The 14282-nt window shown below is 36.6% G+C and overlaps 3 protein-coding genes across 3 annotated transcripts; 1 reads left to right on the top strand and 2 right to left on the bottom strand.

Annotated features, from left to right (window-relative positions):
* Positions 1-459: 459 nt before the first annotated feature.
* LOC116105452 (ankyrin-1-like) lies at positions 460-4855 on the bottom strand. Its single transcript, XM_031391876.1, has 4 exons — positions 4390-4855; positions 2860-3135; positions 2516-2653; positions 460-2121 (listed from the first exon to the last, which is right to left on the bottom strand). The coding sequence occupies exons 1-4, from the start codon at positions 4693-4695 to the stop codon at positions 583-585; spliced, it is 2259 nt and encodes a 752-aa protein (XP_031247736.1). The 5' UTR covers positions 4696-4855; the 3' UTR covers positions 460-582.
* Positions 4856-5725: 870 nt separating this feature from the next.
* On the top strand, positions 5726-8541 carry LOC116105468 (putative pentatricopeptide repeat-containing protein At3g47840). The gene has a single exon (XM_031391891.1). It carries the CDS (start codon positions 5727-5729, stop codon positions 7869-7871), a length of 2145 nt encoding a protein of 714 aa, XP_031247751.1. The 5' UTR covers position 5726; the 3' UTR covers positions 7872-8541.
* Positions 8542-9168: 627 nt separating this feature from the next.
* Positions 9169-12238, bottom strand: LOC116105479 (lipid phosphate phosphatase epsilon 2, chloroplastic). Its single transcript, XM_031391897.1, has 5 exons — positions 12048-12238; positions 11688-12013; positions 11251-11476; positions 10525-10598; positions 9169-9543 (listed from the first exon to the last, which is right to left on the bottom strand). Exons 2-5 carry the CDS (start codon positions 11985-11987, stop codon positions 9316-9318), a joined length of 828 nt encoding a protein of 275 aa, XP_031247757.1. The 5' UTR covers positions 11988-12013; positions 12048-12238; the 3' UTR covers positions 9169-9315.
* Between the last annotated feature and the right edge of the window lie 2044 nt (positions 12239-14282).

The following is a 14282-nucleotide window of genomic DNA, read 5'->3' on the forward strand; positions in this document are numbered from 1 at the left end:
AGAATAAAGATAGGATGACAAACATTTATAAAAAACTTTTCTCATTAACAATGACGTGACAGCTCGTAATTAATCAACTCATATTTGGTTAGACGAGACTCATTACGAGCTGATTAATTATAAACTGACACATCGCATTTATGAGAGAAAGTTAATGAAAAAAGTTTGTAAGTATAGTATTATTGGTGGATCGAGACCTCATGGAAGATTTGAGGTTGCTAATAAAGAAAACGGTTTAGCCTTCTAACATTCAAAATAACTATTTTAGGGCTTATATCCATCTGGAAATTGTTTATCGTCGGATTATGAGGAGCTCAATCAGTTTTAGTTTAGTTCTTCAAATAAAGATCTTGATAATCGCGGCTATCGTAGAAATGTTGCAGCATTGTTTTACAGCCCTACTAAGGTGATCAAACGATGTCCAACCTACCTTTTTTAAACAAGAGAAACAGAAAGAGAGACATTTACAACTACAGGGATCAAAACTTTTATATGAAAAACCAGCCATTCCAAGTACTTCAAGGCGAAGTACTCCTATTCCTATACATCGTTAACGCAGATATGCTACTACTCATGTCACATCTATTTACCACAAATGGCACCCCTTGTCACAAGCATTATTCCCCTCACCCACAGCTCAGCCACTTCCAACCCGCCCTCGCACACAAAATGCACCTCCTTGTTCTTGGTAGTCACTACCCGAAACACTCCAGGTTCATCAGCATCACCTTTCCGCTGCCTATTCCTCCTAAATGCGGGGCTTGGCCCCAATTCTGCCATTCGGCATATTACATTTTTACGCCTTGAATTTCCCCACCGCAGCACACCTTCTGACCCCAACATTCTTAGATCTTTACCATGTGGAGTGCTTTTGCCTCCCTTGGTGTGTTTTTGTACTTGGGCACCACTTAACACCAGCTTGCGAGCCAGCTCATCTAGAATCACACGTTCTGCATCATTTTTCGATTCGGAAATCTTTCTTGCAAGCGAGAGTGCTGTTTCACCTTTAGCATTCTTGATATCGCAAATGGCTCCTCTTCTGATCAACAGTTCACACATGGATCCATGGCCTTCTCTTGCTGCTAACATGAGTGGAGTATAACCACTGCCATCAGGGACATTAACATCATAACCCCTACTTGTTAACAACTTGACTGCATCCAAGTCCCCACGACGTGCTGCACAATGTAAAGCATAGAACCCTCCAGCAAAACGGTTTCCCTTTTCAAGTGCAAATTCAAGCATCACCTTCTCAAAGAGGTCACGGTTCTGGTTCAACTCAGAAAGCATAATTGCAGTTTTGCCAGATTTGTTGAGCAGCTTAACATCAGCCCCAGCAAATACCAATAGACGAAATACTTCAACATGACCCTTCAAAGCAGCGACCATGACAGCAGAGAAGCCATTATCATCCTGATAATCAAGATTAACCTCTCCCCATCGAATTAGAGCTTTCAAGGCCTCAATATCACCAGACTGGGCTACAAACATCAGGGGAGAAAAGACAGATATATTGCTTGATTTTGGAATTTTTCCAGCTTTAATTACATCTACTACTGCTTGTTGAAAACCAAGGGACCACCAGTTTGAACCAGCAATTGAACTTGTGGACTCACCAGCAACATTGACTAACCCAAAATCAGCACCAGCCTGGGCCAAAACCTTGAGACAATCTTCTTGCTTATATTTCACACATATCATCAGAGCTGTGTCACCAGATTCTGTCTTGGAGTTCACATCACAACCAAAATCAATCAGGGATTGAAGAATGGTGGACAAGCCAAGACGTGCAGCAATGTGTATAGGACGGAACTCAGTTTTCTGGGTTGTTATTATAGGGCATTCTACATTGGCACCACAGCCCAGAAGGACATTGACTGCTCCTGAATTGCCACAAAGGATTGCATGGTGAAGGAGGGTTCTTCCATAGTGAGGACTGTCAGGGGAAACGTATTGCAGGAGCATGCGTAAGATAGAACCACTAACTTCAAAATACTCCACTGCACACCAGGTGATCGCATAGGGTTCAGCTAGTCCAGCACCAACTCGAAATTCTTCACCTATAGTAGTGTCCCATGACCATGCTCCAAGTCTTACTCTAATATCTGTGTCTGCACCAGCCTGCTTCATTTTGGAATCAAAAGAGGTTTATCAGTCATATGAGGAAAACAAAATTAATAGAAAGGATATATAAATTAAAAAAAAAAAAAAAAAAAAAAAGATTATCAGCATATACGATAAAAAGTTTTTATATCCAATATTTAGTTAGTCGAACAGATCAACCAATCATGTATGCAAGGAGCATGAGAACTATTGTTCAGAACAAATCAGCATCCGAAGGTACAGATCCAGCTGTACAGTTGTTACATAATCACATTTCATACAGGAGACCCATCCATTGGCCATTAAAGGAATGACAAATAGAGTTCCCAGAAATGGGCTCCTACAAACTTGGACTTTATAGTGATCCATTTTATTTAGAATTCGATACTGAAAATGGAGGGGGGAAGCTCACCTGTAGCAATAAACGGACAACAGAGACCTGCCTACTAACAACAGCAGCAACAAGTGGAGTACAATCTACATTAGTGTGAAGAGAAGGCTTGAATGACTGTAGTAGAAATCGATCAGTTGCACTCACATCAACTCGACACTGCCATTAGGAACAACTATGTCATTAACAAACATGTAGTCATATAATAACTGATTTAGGAGATTACTAAATTCCCTAGAAAACATAATAAGAAATACATAACAGCAGAACAATGATTGCTCTAATTTTTGTTTTACTGCTAGGGTCTAACTCTTCTGAAAATTGCTACTAGACAACCCACATTATTATCAAGTATGACGATTTACCTTCATGATAGTGTCCACCACATCCACAAATCCCCTGCAGCATGCCATGACGAGAGCATGCACAGCAACATGGGGCCGAATCAAATCAGAACCCATGAGCAGCTCTGCAAGCTTTGCTCGACCATGACAGCTTGCTTCTATCAAAGCCTCTTCACAAGCTGGCTGAGAAGCCCCGGCTTTAAGCAAGATCTCCAGAATCTTAAGATGGCCCTCCCTCACTGCTACCGTTGTCGCAAAGCCCCTGAAGAGTTTCTGGTTCACATCAGCTCCAACGCTCTGTCATTTCAGTTCCAATCTTCAGTACATTGCAAAGATGGTGAAAAGACTCCACAAGATATCATTTATGCTTTTCTTTAAAAAAAAAAAAAAAAAAAAAAAAATTCTCTTTTGTATTTGCTCAAAATCTTAATAAGGTTAACTATACAAAACAAAATTACAACTGTAGTAAGCATCTTGGTTTCTTCACTGAGAACTGATATTCATGGCCACACACGGACAAAAATTGGTGTAATGGACAAAGAAGCATGGAACTTTCATGAAAAAGTAAGTGAAGGTTCATTAATTAGAACGATGAGGGCGATGCATCATCATTCATGTATGTGTACTGTTATGTACTTCAGGGTTTGACTAATTATCAGACAACTCAGCATGGGCCTTTTGCATAAAATATTCTCCATTAAATATACAAAATATCTAATGCTTTAATTCCATCGCCTAATTACAGATATTACTCTCAAAGATTATGGAAGGGATTCCTATCTACTATGTATCTAGTCTTTCAAAACGGAACTAAAATAATACTAAAATAAAATTGTTCAATGAATGCAAATCAGATATGGGACCGGAACAGGAAAAAGCATTAAAGTTAAGAAGACAGTGAATCTTTGAAGATACAAAAGGGGTAATGAGCTTTATTTTCTAAGTTAATTCCCGCAGAACGGAACATAACATGAAACCTTAGCTTCTTCAATCTAGAAAGCCAAAGATCGAAAAGTGCAAAAGAATCATGAGATCAGCAAATCTCAACAATAAAACTAGAGGAGGAAAAAAAAAACTAATCTATTGTCTCGTAATAAATTTCATAAGAGAAGAAAAATATGCAGTTTAAAAGTTTTGATTTCACTTAAATCAACAATGTGGATAACTAGAGCTTGGAGTCTCGGCTTTAAGTCCTCTACACCAGTGATCCGATCAACAGTGTTCGAATGCAAATTTGATAAAGTACTAAAATGTACAAATAAAAATAAAAATTCAATGAAATATGAACAGAGGACACTTAACAAAATCCAAATAATCATAGAAGCACGAAAATATTTAAAATTCACTTGAAACGACTGTTCAAATCTCAGTTTGCTTTGGCAGTGATCTACATGTTTTGATAAGCAAAACTTAGACTCACTTTCAAAACGTTCATAAAATTTTTTTTGATAAAAAATATATCACAAAAACGGTGGAAAAAGTCCGAAACGACAATGCAAATAAAACAGTAGAATAAATTTGAATTCGTTAGCCCATGATCTGATCATATACCAGTAGTTTCTTCACAAGAGTGACATTTCCACTATGAGCAGCTAAGAACAGAGCCGTAACGTCAGTTTTAAACTCCTCGAACTCAACGCAAACTTCGCTCGCCGATTCCTCGCGAAGCACCAACTCCGTCTTCCTCGTCTTCAAGCAAACGGCGCCGACAAAGTTGACATCGACGAAAGGATCGGCGATGCACTCCGTTGCCGATTTCAGATCGCCGGAAAGCGTGGCTTCCAGAAGTCTCTGAGAAACCTCGGCCTCGTAGTCCACCGGCACCACCTGCTTAACGGAGACAGAAAACACCGGCATTGTGTCGTCCGTGAAAAGTGCCGCGAGGCTTCAGTGCTGGTGGTGTACGGAAGGGGTGCTACTTCAGGTGAGTATTCTAAGTTGAGCTGGATTTGATTTTGATTTTAAGTTTTGAGTTTGTGTCTGGAGACACGAAGCTCGAGAGAGAAGAGAAACTTGAAAGAAGAGAGCGCCAGGAAAGGGAGAGGGAAGGCTTGTATTTATGGGGTTAGTATTAGCCTCAGTTAAAAACAATAAGCTGTTGGATTGAATTAATTATTAATTGTTGCTTGCTGCAGTCAATAGTGTGTTATTTAAAGACGTGGGACCAGATTTAAAATGAAAGGATATGTTGACGAGCCGCAATAAGGCTCAGCTGGGGAAGGATTTTGCATATAAATCAGGGCCGTCAATTGATGGCTATATGATTTTGGACAACATCATCATCAAACAACCAATTAAACTGAATAATAAAATTACTGTATAAGAAGACCAGTTGTTATGGTTAAAGCTTATGGAAGACGATTCACGAATCNAAAATATGGTTTTATATAGGTAGGATAATTGTGTAATTATGTGAAATATATGAGTATTAGTGAAAAGTATATATATATATTTATATATTATATATGAGGCAGGACGAGGCGGTGCAGGGGAAAGGCATCACCACCCTCGCCCCATCCTCGAGGACGGGGATTAAAACGCCCCTGCCCCTATCCCCAAAAAAACCGAGGCTTCCCCGCCCCATATGGGGTGAGGCGGGATGGGTACCCAAAATTTCGGGGAACATTGCCATGCCTAGATTGGATTGTGGATCTAGATTACTGTAAAAAAAAAAAAAAAAAAAAAAACTATTGAAATTTAAAAAAGAAAAAAAAAGAATTTAAAAGTTATGGATATCTTTGTAAAGATTGGGCCTCATAGGCCCAGGATAGGTAGCGATGCGGTTTAATTGTTAAACATAATGGGCTTAAAATTGGACTCTGAAATCTCAAATGAACTTTCGAAAATTTCAGTCAAGTGGCATGCATGGCGGCTGCTCTAACTCAACCATGTTCCTATCAAGTAGGTCTCGTATTATCAGGAGACTGTTTACAACTAGATCAGCCATTGCATGCACTGAACATGGAGACCTTCTTATCTTGCCTCCAAATACTTACCAAATGTCGGTAAAAGTAAAACCCCAATTGCCTTGTCATGTAAACATGTTTGAAGTCAATTCCCAACTGAAGGAACTAGTCAAGGCCGGTCACTTAAAAGATGCGCGCAAAATGTTCGATAAAATGCCTCACCGAGACGAGATTTCATGGACCACTGTGATCTCTGGCTATGTCAAGGCCATGGACTCCACTGAAGCTTTGGTGTTGTTTTCAAGAATGTGGGTTGAGCCTGAAATGAACATGGACCCTTTTGTACTTAGCCTTGGAATCAAGGCTTGTGCACAAAATGTTAATGTTAATTTTGGAGAATCATTACATGGGTTTACCGTTAAAACTGGTTTAGTGAACTCAGTTTTTGTTGGTAGTGCCCTTGTGGATATGTACACGAAAATTGGAAAAGTTGAGCTAGGTTGTAGAGTTTTCAATGAAATGCCAATGAAAAATGTAGTATCATGGACTGCTGTTATTACGGGGCTTGTTCGTGCTGGTTATAATAGTGAGGGGTTAGTTTACTTCTCTGAGATGTGGAGATCAAAGGTTGAGTGTGATTCATACACTTTTGCTATTGCATTGAAGGCATGTGCTGATTCAAGTGCTTTGAACTATGGGAGGGAGATTCATAATCACACAATAAAGAGAGGTTTTGATATGAGCTCATTTGTAGCCAACTCTCTTGCAACAATGTATAACAAATGTGGAAAAATAGACTATGGTTTGTGTTTGTTTGAAAGAATGAACAAACGTGATGTGGTTTCGTGGACAACAATAATAACAACTTATGTTCAGATGGGTCAAGAGGAAAATGCTCTTGAATCATTTTTAAGAATGCAAGAATCAGGTGTAAAACCTAACGAGTACACTTTTGCTGCAGTTATCTCTGCATCAGCCGACCTTGCAAAGATTCTATTGGGCGAGCAGTTACATGCCCATGTTTTATGTTTAGGTCTACAAAATTCTTTGTCAGTGGCCAATTCCATCATGACCATGTATTCAAAATGCGGCAAGTTAACTTCAACTTCTATGGTATTTCATGAGATGAGCCGGAGAGATATTATTTCATGGAGCACCATAATTGCAGGGTATTCTCAAGGAAGTTGTGGAGAACAAGCTTTTGAGTATCTATCATTGATGAGAAGAGAAGGACCAAAACCAAATGAGTTTGCTTTTGCCAGCGTGCTGAGTGTGTGCGGAAATATGGCAATTCTTGAGCAGGGGAAGCAAGTACATGCCCATGTGCTATGCATCGGATTGGAACACACAGCTATGATACACAGTTCTCTAATCAACATGTACTCAAAATGTGGGAGTATCATAGAAGCTTCACAAATCTTCTATGAAACTGAATGTGTCGATATTGTCTCATGGACGGCCATGATTAATGGGTATGCTGAACACGGCTACAGCAAAGAAGTCATTGATTTGTTTGAGAAGCTTACCAGAGTTGGGTTGAGACCAGACTCTGTGACCTTCATTGGTGTTCTTTCCGCTTGTAGTCACGCAGGACTGGTTGATCTTGGTTTCCACTACTTCAATCTGATGAGTAAGGAATACCAGATTAATCCTTCTAAAGAACACTATGGCTGCATGATTGATCTTCTTTGCCGAGCCGGACGACTTAGTGATGCTGAGAACATGATCAAAAGTATGCCGCATCAAAGGGATGATGTTGTTTGGTCAACTCTGCTTCGAGCATGCAGGGTCCATGGTGATGTTGATTGTGGAAAACGTGCTGCAGAGAAGATTCTTGAATTAGATCCAAATTGTGCTGGAACACACATTACCCTTGCTAACATTTATGCCATGAGGGGGAGATGGAAGGAAGCAGCAGAAGTAAGGAAGATGATGAGATCAAAGGGGGTTATTAAGGAGCCTGGCTGTTCTTGGATTAAGGTAAAGGATCAGGTCTATCCATTTGTTGCTGCTGATAAGCGCCATCCTCAGAATGAAGATATATACCTCGTGTTGGATTTACTAGCTTCAAGGGTAGAAGTTGCTATCCACGAATTGGATTCTCTTCTACATGATGTTGATGATTAGCAGAAGCGGAGTCATATTGAGGTTTTCTTCTATAACAGGGTCGCTTATCAAGGGCTTTTATTACAGTTAACTGCCAGCTAGTACATGTTAATAGAAATAACAAACAGCAGTAAGAGCTTGTTTTTGCGTTAAGAATATTATATTGGACGAGTTATGGATTACGAGCGAGAAAACTAAAGAATGAGGGCATCCTTGTTGAAGGGAAGGCCTAAGAAATCAAATGAAATAGTCTCCATCTGCTTCTTGAACGATTACTTACCTATTCAGGTTTTTTAGTAATCAGAGCAGTGTTTATTTCCTCCAACTGAAGATAGTCTGCCAACTTTGGCTGAAGAGCCTGAATAATCCGGTGTTCTGTTGTGCAGCACTCTGATGGTTTCCTAAGGCTTTTGGTGCTTTGTACCTAAGAAAATATCGAAGTTAGAGACTGAGTATATTCATGATAGAAAAGATTTTACATGGAGCTCATCTTACCATCTGTATTATTATTGTGACAAGTTAATTAGTTTGGAGATGTCGAGGTTTTGTGATCAGAAGTTAGCGTTGACATTACAATAACAAGATTTAAACGGGACGAAACAATATTGGTTGAGTTGTTGTACAAAGATTGATTTATTTATTTTGTCTTGGATGGGCGAAAGTTAGATTACTCCATAGCATTCTAAACTGTATAACCAGATAATGATTATTATTTTTTTTAAATTTCTATTTTGATTTTTTCCATATCCAGATCAAGAAACAATTGTCCAGTTGCAATTTCGTTTACTATTTCGATGTTTCTAAATTCATGTGCTCAAGTGTTTTCTTAAATTGGAACCATTTAATTGGCCACAGCAAAAGTTGTCGGATAATTTAACTTGCTCAAAAACCTTAAANATTAGTTTGGAGATGTCGAGGTTTTGTGATCAGAAGTTAGCGTTGACATTACAATAACAAGATTTAAACGGGACGAAACAATATTGGTTGAGTTGTTGTACAAAGATTGATTTATTTATTTTGTCTTGGATGGGCGAAAGTTAGATTACTCCATAGCATTCTAAACTGTATAACCAGATAATGATTATTACTTTTTTTAAATTTCTATTTTGATTTTTTCCATATCCAGATCAAGAAACAATTGTCCAGTTGCAATTTCGTTTACTACTTCGATGTTTCTAAATTCATGTGCTCAAGTGTTTTCTTAAATTGGAACCATTTAATTGGCCACAGCAAAAGTTGTCGGATAATTTAACTTGCTCAAAAACCTTAAACAGTAAAGAATATTGGAAGCTAATGTGAGTTCCTGTCTGGAATTTCATTGGTCTGGCCGCTGTTTGATCTGAAAGAATGATATTAAAGCCATTGCTTGATGTGTGTACACATATACATGCTGACAAATATCATAAAGTTCAACGTATGATGTTAAGCTCAGTTTCAGAAGCAAGATTATACATTTTACAAAATTTCATCTTTCATCTCTAAACCAATTGCGAATCACATATACAGCAAAGCCTAAGCAAAAGCCAGCAGCCCCTAAAACAACTATTATCCGTACCCATAAATTGGAAAGATAAGCTTCCAGCACAAAAGCATGCCATACCAATAACCAAACAGTGGAGAAAGTAAATCCCACTGCAGCGCCCACGGCCACTTGACTGATTGTATGAAGTTGTTGAGAGACTCTTAGCCATGACTGCAATCAGAGATGATTAAGTAAGATATAAGCGACTAATTCATTACAGCATGTTAAACAGTTGAAGATTGATGAACTTTAAAACGAGTCTATTCTATGGAAATTAATGCATCCACTGCATATTTGGTTCAACGTGACCTAACAAGTAACCGCTTTAATCATCTCTAGAAACCAGACATGCAGTCTACTTTGAGATTAAAAAAAAAAAAAAGAAAGAAAAGAAAAAAAACGCAAATGCTATGGCCTATGTACTTATTCAAACTGGCTCTGTCACTCCTTTGATATTGCAAAAAAAAAATATGCACTCTTAGTAATCAAAAGCTAGAGGATTATGAGAAATTAAAAGGGAAAAGAAAATAGAGTTATCATTTGATCACACAAGATTTGCTCAACCAGATTTTGCAATTGATAAATATTTGAAATTTCTACTCACAACATACTAGAATGGTGATATTCGGGCACTATCTTCTGCCCAGAAAAATTACATGCATTTAGTGCTGGTATGACTAAAAACCATTCAACTTTTGAATCAAGATAAAACTTTTTCTAAATTTTACAGTTTTGTCACCACGGAAAACAGTTGTTTAGTGGTGCAGTGAATAAATCAAGAATTATCACAATATTCTCCACTTACCAGTTACTTCAAAATTTCATATTTAGTTATGGGCATTATATATCTGATGAACTAGCTGGATTAAATTGTAGTTTCATATGAAACATGAAGAATTTGCAACAATGTACTGACTGGCAAGAAATTCAAATAGCAATAACAATCAAATTTCAAGTTTATATGGACTTAAGTTCACTTGTTAATCATAATGATCTTGAAGAGATTCAAATTTTTAGTCTTCACATGATTTGTAGACTTTACAGTTTTCAGCTGATAATAGCAAGGAATCTGCTAAGACTTTTCTTGAACACTGAGACCATGGATCACCATCATATATATACTGCATTAAAGGAGCCAATTATCATACTTACCAGATATGAACCACATGCCATGGCAAGCCCACTGATTGCAAATGTAGCTCCACTTAAACCCAGTGCTTCCTCAACTGCAAGATCGTAGAGAAAAAATATTTATTACATGTCTAAACAAATCCAGAACAGTGATAATATACTCACTAGTAGCCAACCAGGGATTGACACTCATGCCAGCACACCCTTTCCCTCAGAAAGGGGGTCATGGCAGACTCATTATAGGAAGAAATAATATCGGATTGCAAAAAATTATATTTGATTGTTTCTTATGAATTGAATTGCATTATAAAGTCCACATTTTCCACAAACGACAGGAAAAAATGAGCCAATGTATTTCTACAGACTTTAATAACTGTAGTTTCTGAATTCGCAAGATAATGTAAGACCAAGTTAAAACACAATGAGTGTGATGAAATTAGTCAGTGTAGTATGCAATTTAAACCATCAACCAGCTCAATGGTTTAGAATTTTGGAACTTGGCATATGAAGACAATTACATTGCCTACAGCTTATGCAGCCAACACTCTTGAAGTGTTCAAATATTATTTCTATTACAGGTGCTAAATTATCCACTGCAATTTGAGGAGCAGGAAGCATACACTTATATAAAGACTCACAAGCTTCACACTTAAACCAAGCATTTATTAACCCAAAAACATCATTGAAAAGAAGACATAAAAGACATAATGAATTTGATTAATGCTATAAAACGCACGAAGCAATTACCTGACAGAATAATGTAAGTGACAATGAAGAAAATAGATTGTGCATGAGAAGATGGCATCCCAGGATCGGATCTTGAAGTGGAAACAGGTCTCTCTTGGTTTAAAATCCGTTTGAGCGTAACTGATAGAATAGCATTAACAACAGACCCCATCAAAGCCCACAAAGCTTCAGCATCATGCCTCCAAATAATCACACCACCAAATGATGCAGCCACAATCCACTTGCTCTGTTAATAATACCAAATAAACTTATCAATACACTACAATAACTTGAATCTACTGTCTTTCTAAGTAAAGTTTCTTTGTTTCAAATACACACAACTAAATAAGCCGAATCAAAACCTTTCCATGATAAAATTGCTCAATCAACAATAATAAAAGATTCAAAGAATGATTGCAAAAATCAATATTGACAAGTTCCAGACAAAAGATACGAACCAGACGATTGAGCGTTGACTCCAGCCGAGCAGCTGCAACCTGAGACGACCCATCAATTAAAGCTTCTTGTTCAAGCACTCTAACATCTTCCTCGACATCACTGCTACTCCTACTATCTCTAAACGAAGACGTTTTAACCATTTCGGTCATAGTTCTGGAAACAAGTCGACCGCATAAAACGGGCCTCTTGGTAGAAAATGCAAGAAATAAACTAGGATTCGAAGACTTAAGATTAGAAGAGCGAATTGACAAAGTTGTGTAAGTGGGTTGGTGCAAAATATTGGTGGCTGCTGATGACATCTTTGGTCACTTGAACAAACAAAAGACCATTGTTTATCGTTGACAGTACAACCGCAAAGATTTATAGTGATTTTATTTAATGTGGGATGAATTGGTAGAATATAATGATTGGTTGAGAAGAATCCAAACTGGGTATCTGGATTTTAAGCTTCTTGGATTCCCACGCGTAAGCCGATTGGTTTTGTTTTGATTGTCAGGTTGGACATATTTGGTAAGTAAGCCTTTCTCCATTGAATTTCATCCAATTCAATCATGTAAAAAAGAGAATTTCGAATGTAAATTAATTGAACTAACTTTGAACTGCACATAATTACAGACAAAAATTCTCAGTCAAGTGGAATAAAATACTAAAAGATCAGCTAAAAATATTAAATAAATAAGTTATGTTTAATAATTGATACCCATTTTTCCCACACACGTAGTATTGAGAATAAGTTTGGCGTCTAGCAGATTTTGTAATTGAAGTAGGAAAGCCGAAGCAATTTCATGGAATCACATTTATGGGTGGGTAGGAAGAATTCATATGAAATATGTGGTTTTGGTTTAATTGATTTTCTTCAGGGATGGGCTCCAAATCCATGTTGTCCATATGTTCACCATTTCCCAGCTAGGTCTAGCATTTAACAGACGATTAAAATAAGTAGTGTAGCATTTGTAAAAGTAAGGAATTTATTATCAATATAATTTTATTAAAAGATAATGAAATTAACTCCTAAGATTTTATAACTATTTATGTCATTTAAATTAAAGAAAATGCTTTCAAGGAGGGAATTTTTATTACTAGTTAACAACTACCAAAACAACAATATAAGTAATCGTTTAATCTATTGGATAATGGTGATGGCATGTTGCTAAGTAAAGTATGTGATTTTGGTTAATAAATTGACTGAGTCTTTATTCATCTCCAATTGTTATCATGTGAACATATAAATAATTTGGAATTGACAATTATAATAATATAATATATTAAAAGGCCTTTACAGTTTACCAACAATTGCTTTAATACTTTTAATCTAAAATAGAGTTTATAAAGAGTTTTGATTAGCTAACTCTATTATTATTATTTTCCAGAAATCTACGGTTTGTACTTTTGCATACGGCCTGTGATTTTTTATTTCAAGAGGAGAAGTGAATTTTAGGCCCCATCAAATTGGTCATTATCCTCTCTATTTTTAAATGTATTTTTGTTCTAACAATTTCAACTTTAATGATGTGATAATTTCTAAATAAACTCATTCTCTATTTTATATTTTTATTTTAATTATTAACCTTTAATTTTCACATAAACCCTAAATCTACATTTTCTAAATCATTAAAACATTTTTTTTTTTTCAAATTATTCTTTGTTTGAGGTATTACTTAAGCTATAGAAAAAGTAATCGCATAACGAGATAAATCTGAATCTGAAGAAGAAAAGGGTAAATTTCAATTTTGAAATTTGAAATTGGGAAAAAGGGTATAAATAAATAAACCTAATTAAAAAATTGAAAAAAAGTTGTGTAAACAAAAACCCTAATTAAATTTGAAATTAGGGGAAAAGGAGAGCAAATAAACACCCTAATTAAACTTATTAAGCAGCGCTATTTTCAGTATTAAATGGGGTTTAAAGATAACTTTTTAAAATATAATAGAGGAATTTCTAGCAATGGGGGATAATGATTAATTTGATGGGGGCTAAAAATCACTTCTCTTTCAATAGGCAAGGTTAAATGTTGTCCATATTTGTTGTTGAATGTTGATACAAGAAATCCCAACAACGACAAGTACATGATTGACAATGTTAGAATCACGTTGGATAAGTGATAAGACAAAGCGATTATGTATGAATAACAATTAAACACAAGTGCAAATAACAAAAGAAGGTATTTAAAGTGGTTCAGTTGTTTATAATGTAAAACCTACATCCACTGTTATGTATTAAGCGCATTTACGATCTAAGTTACAAAGAGTTATCTCAAGTTCTCTCTCAAGTTCCCTCTTTTCTCAGCCCAGTCGTCTCTCTATGCGTATACCTTGCTATCGCCCCAAGCCATATTAGGGTCTCCCTAAAACACATTAGGGTTTGGTTTATATAGCACTTATTACAAGTTTAAAATATTGGAAATAAACACGGGATCTTTTAGAATAGGAAGACAACTTGATCTTCGGCTTTTGATTCGAGAGTTTGCATCGCATGATATCTCTTTGTCAAAGTTGAGATTATCCTTTCCTAATTATGAATTATCATTTCTGGAATTACCGCATATCATTTGTTAATGGTCCTTCGAATCTTTATAAACAAAAAGAAGGCGGACT

The sequence above is a fragment of the Pistacia vera genome, unplaced genomic scaffold (assembly GCF_008641045.1).
Source record: "Pistacia vera cultivar Batoury unplaced genomic scaffold, PisVer_v2 Contig1164, whole genome shotgun sequence".
NCBI lineage: Eukaryota > Viridiplantae > Streptophyta > Magnoliopsida > Sapindales > Anacardiaceae > Pistacia > Pistacia vera.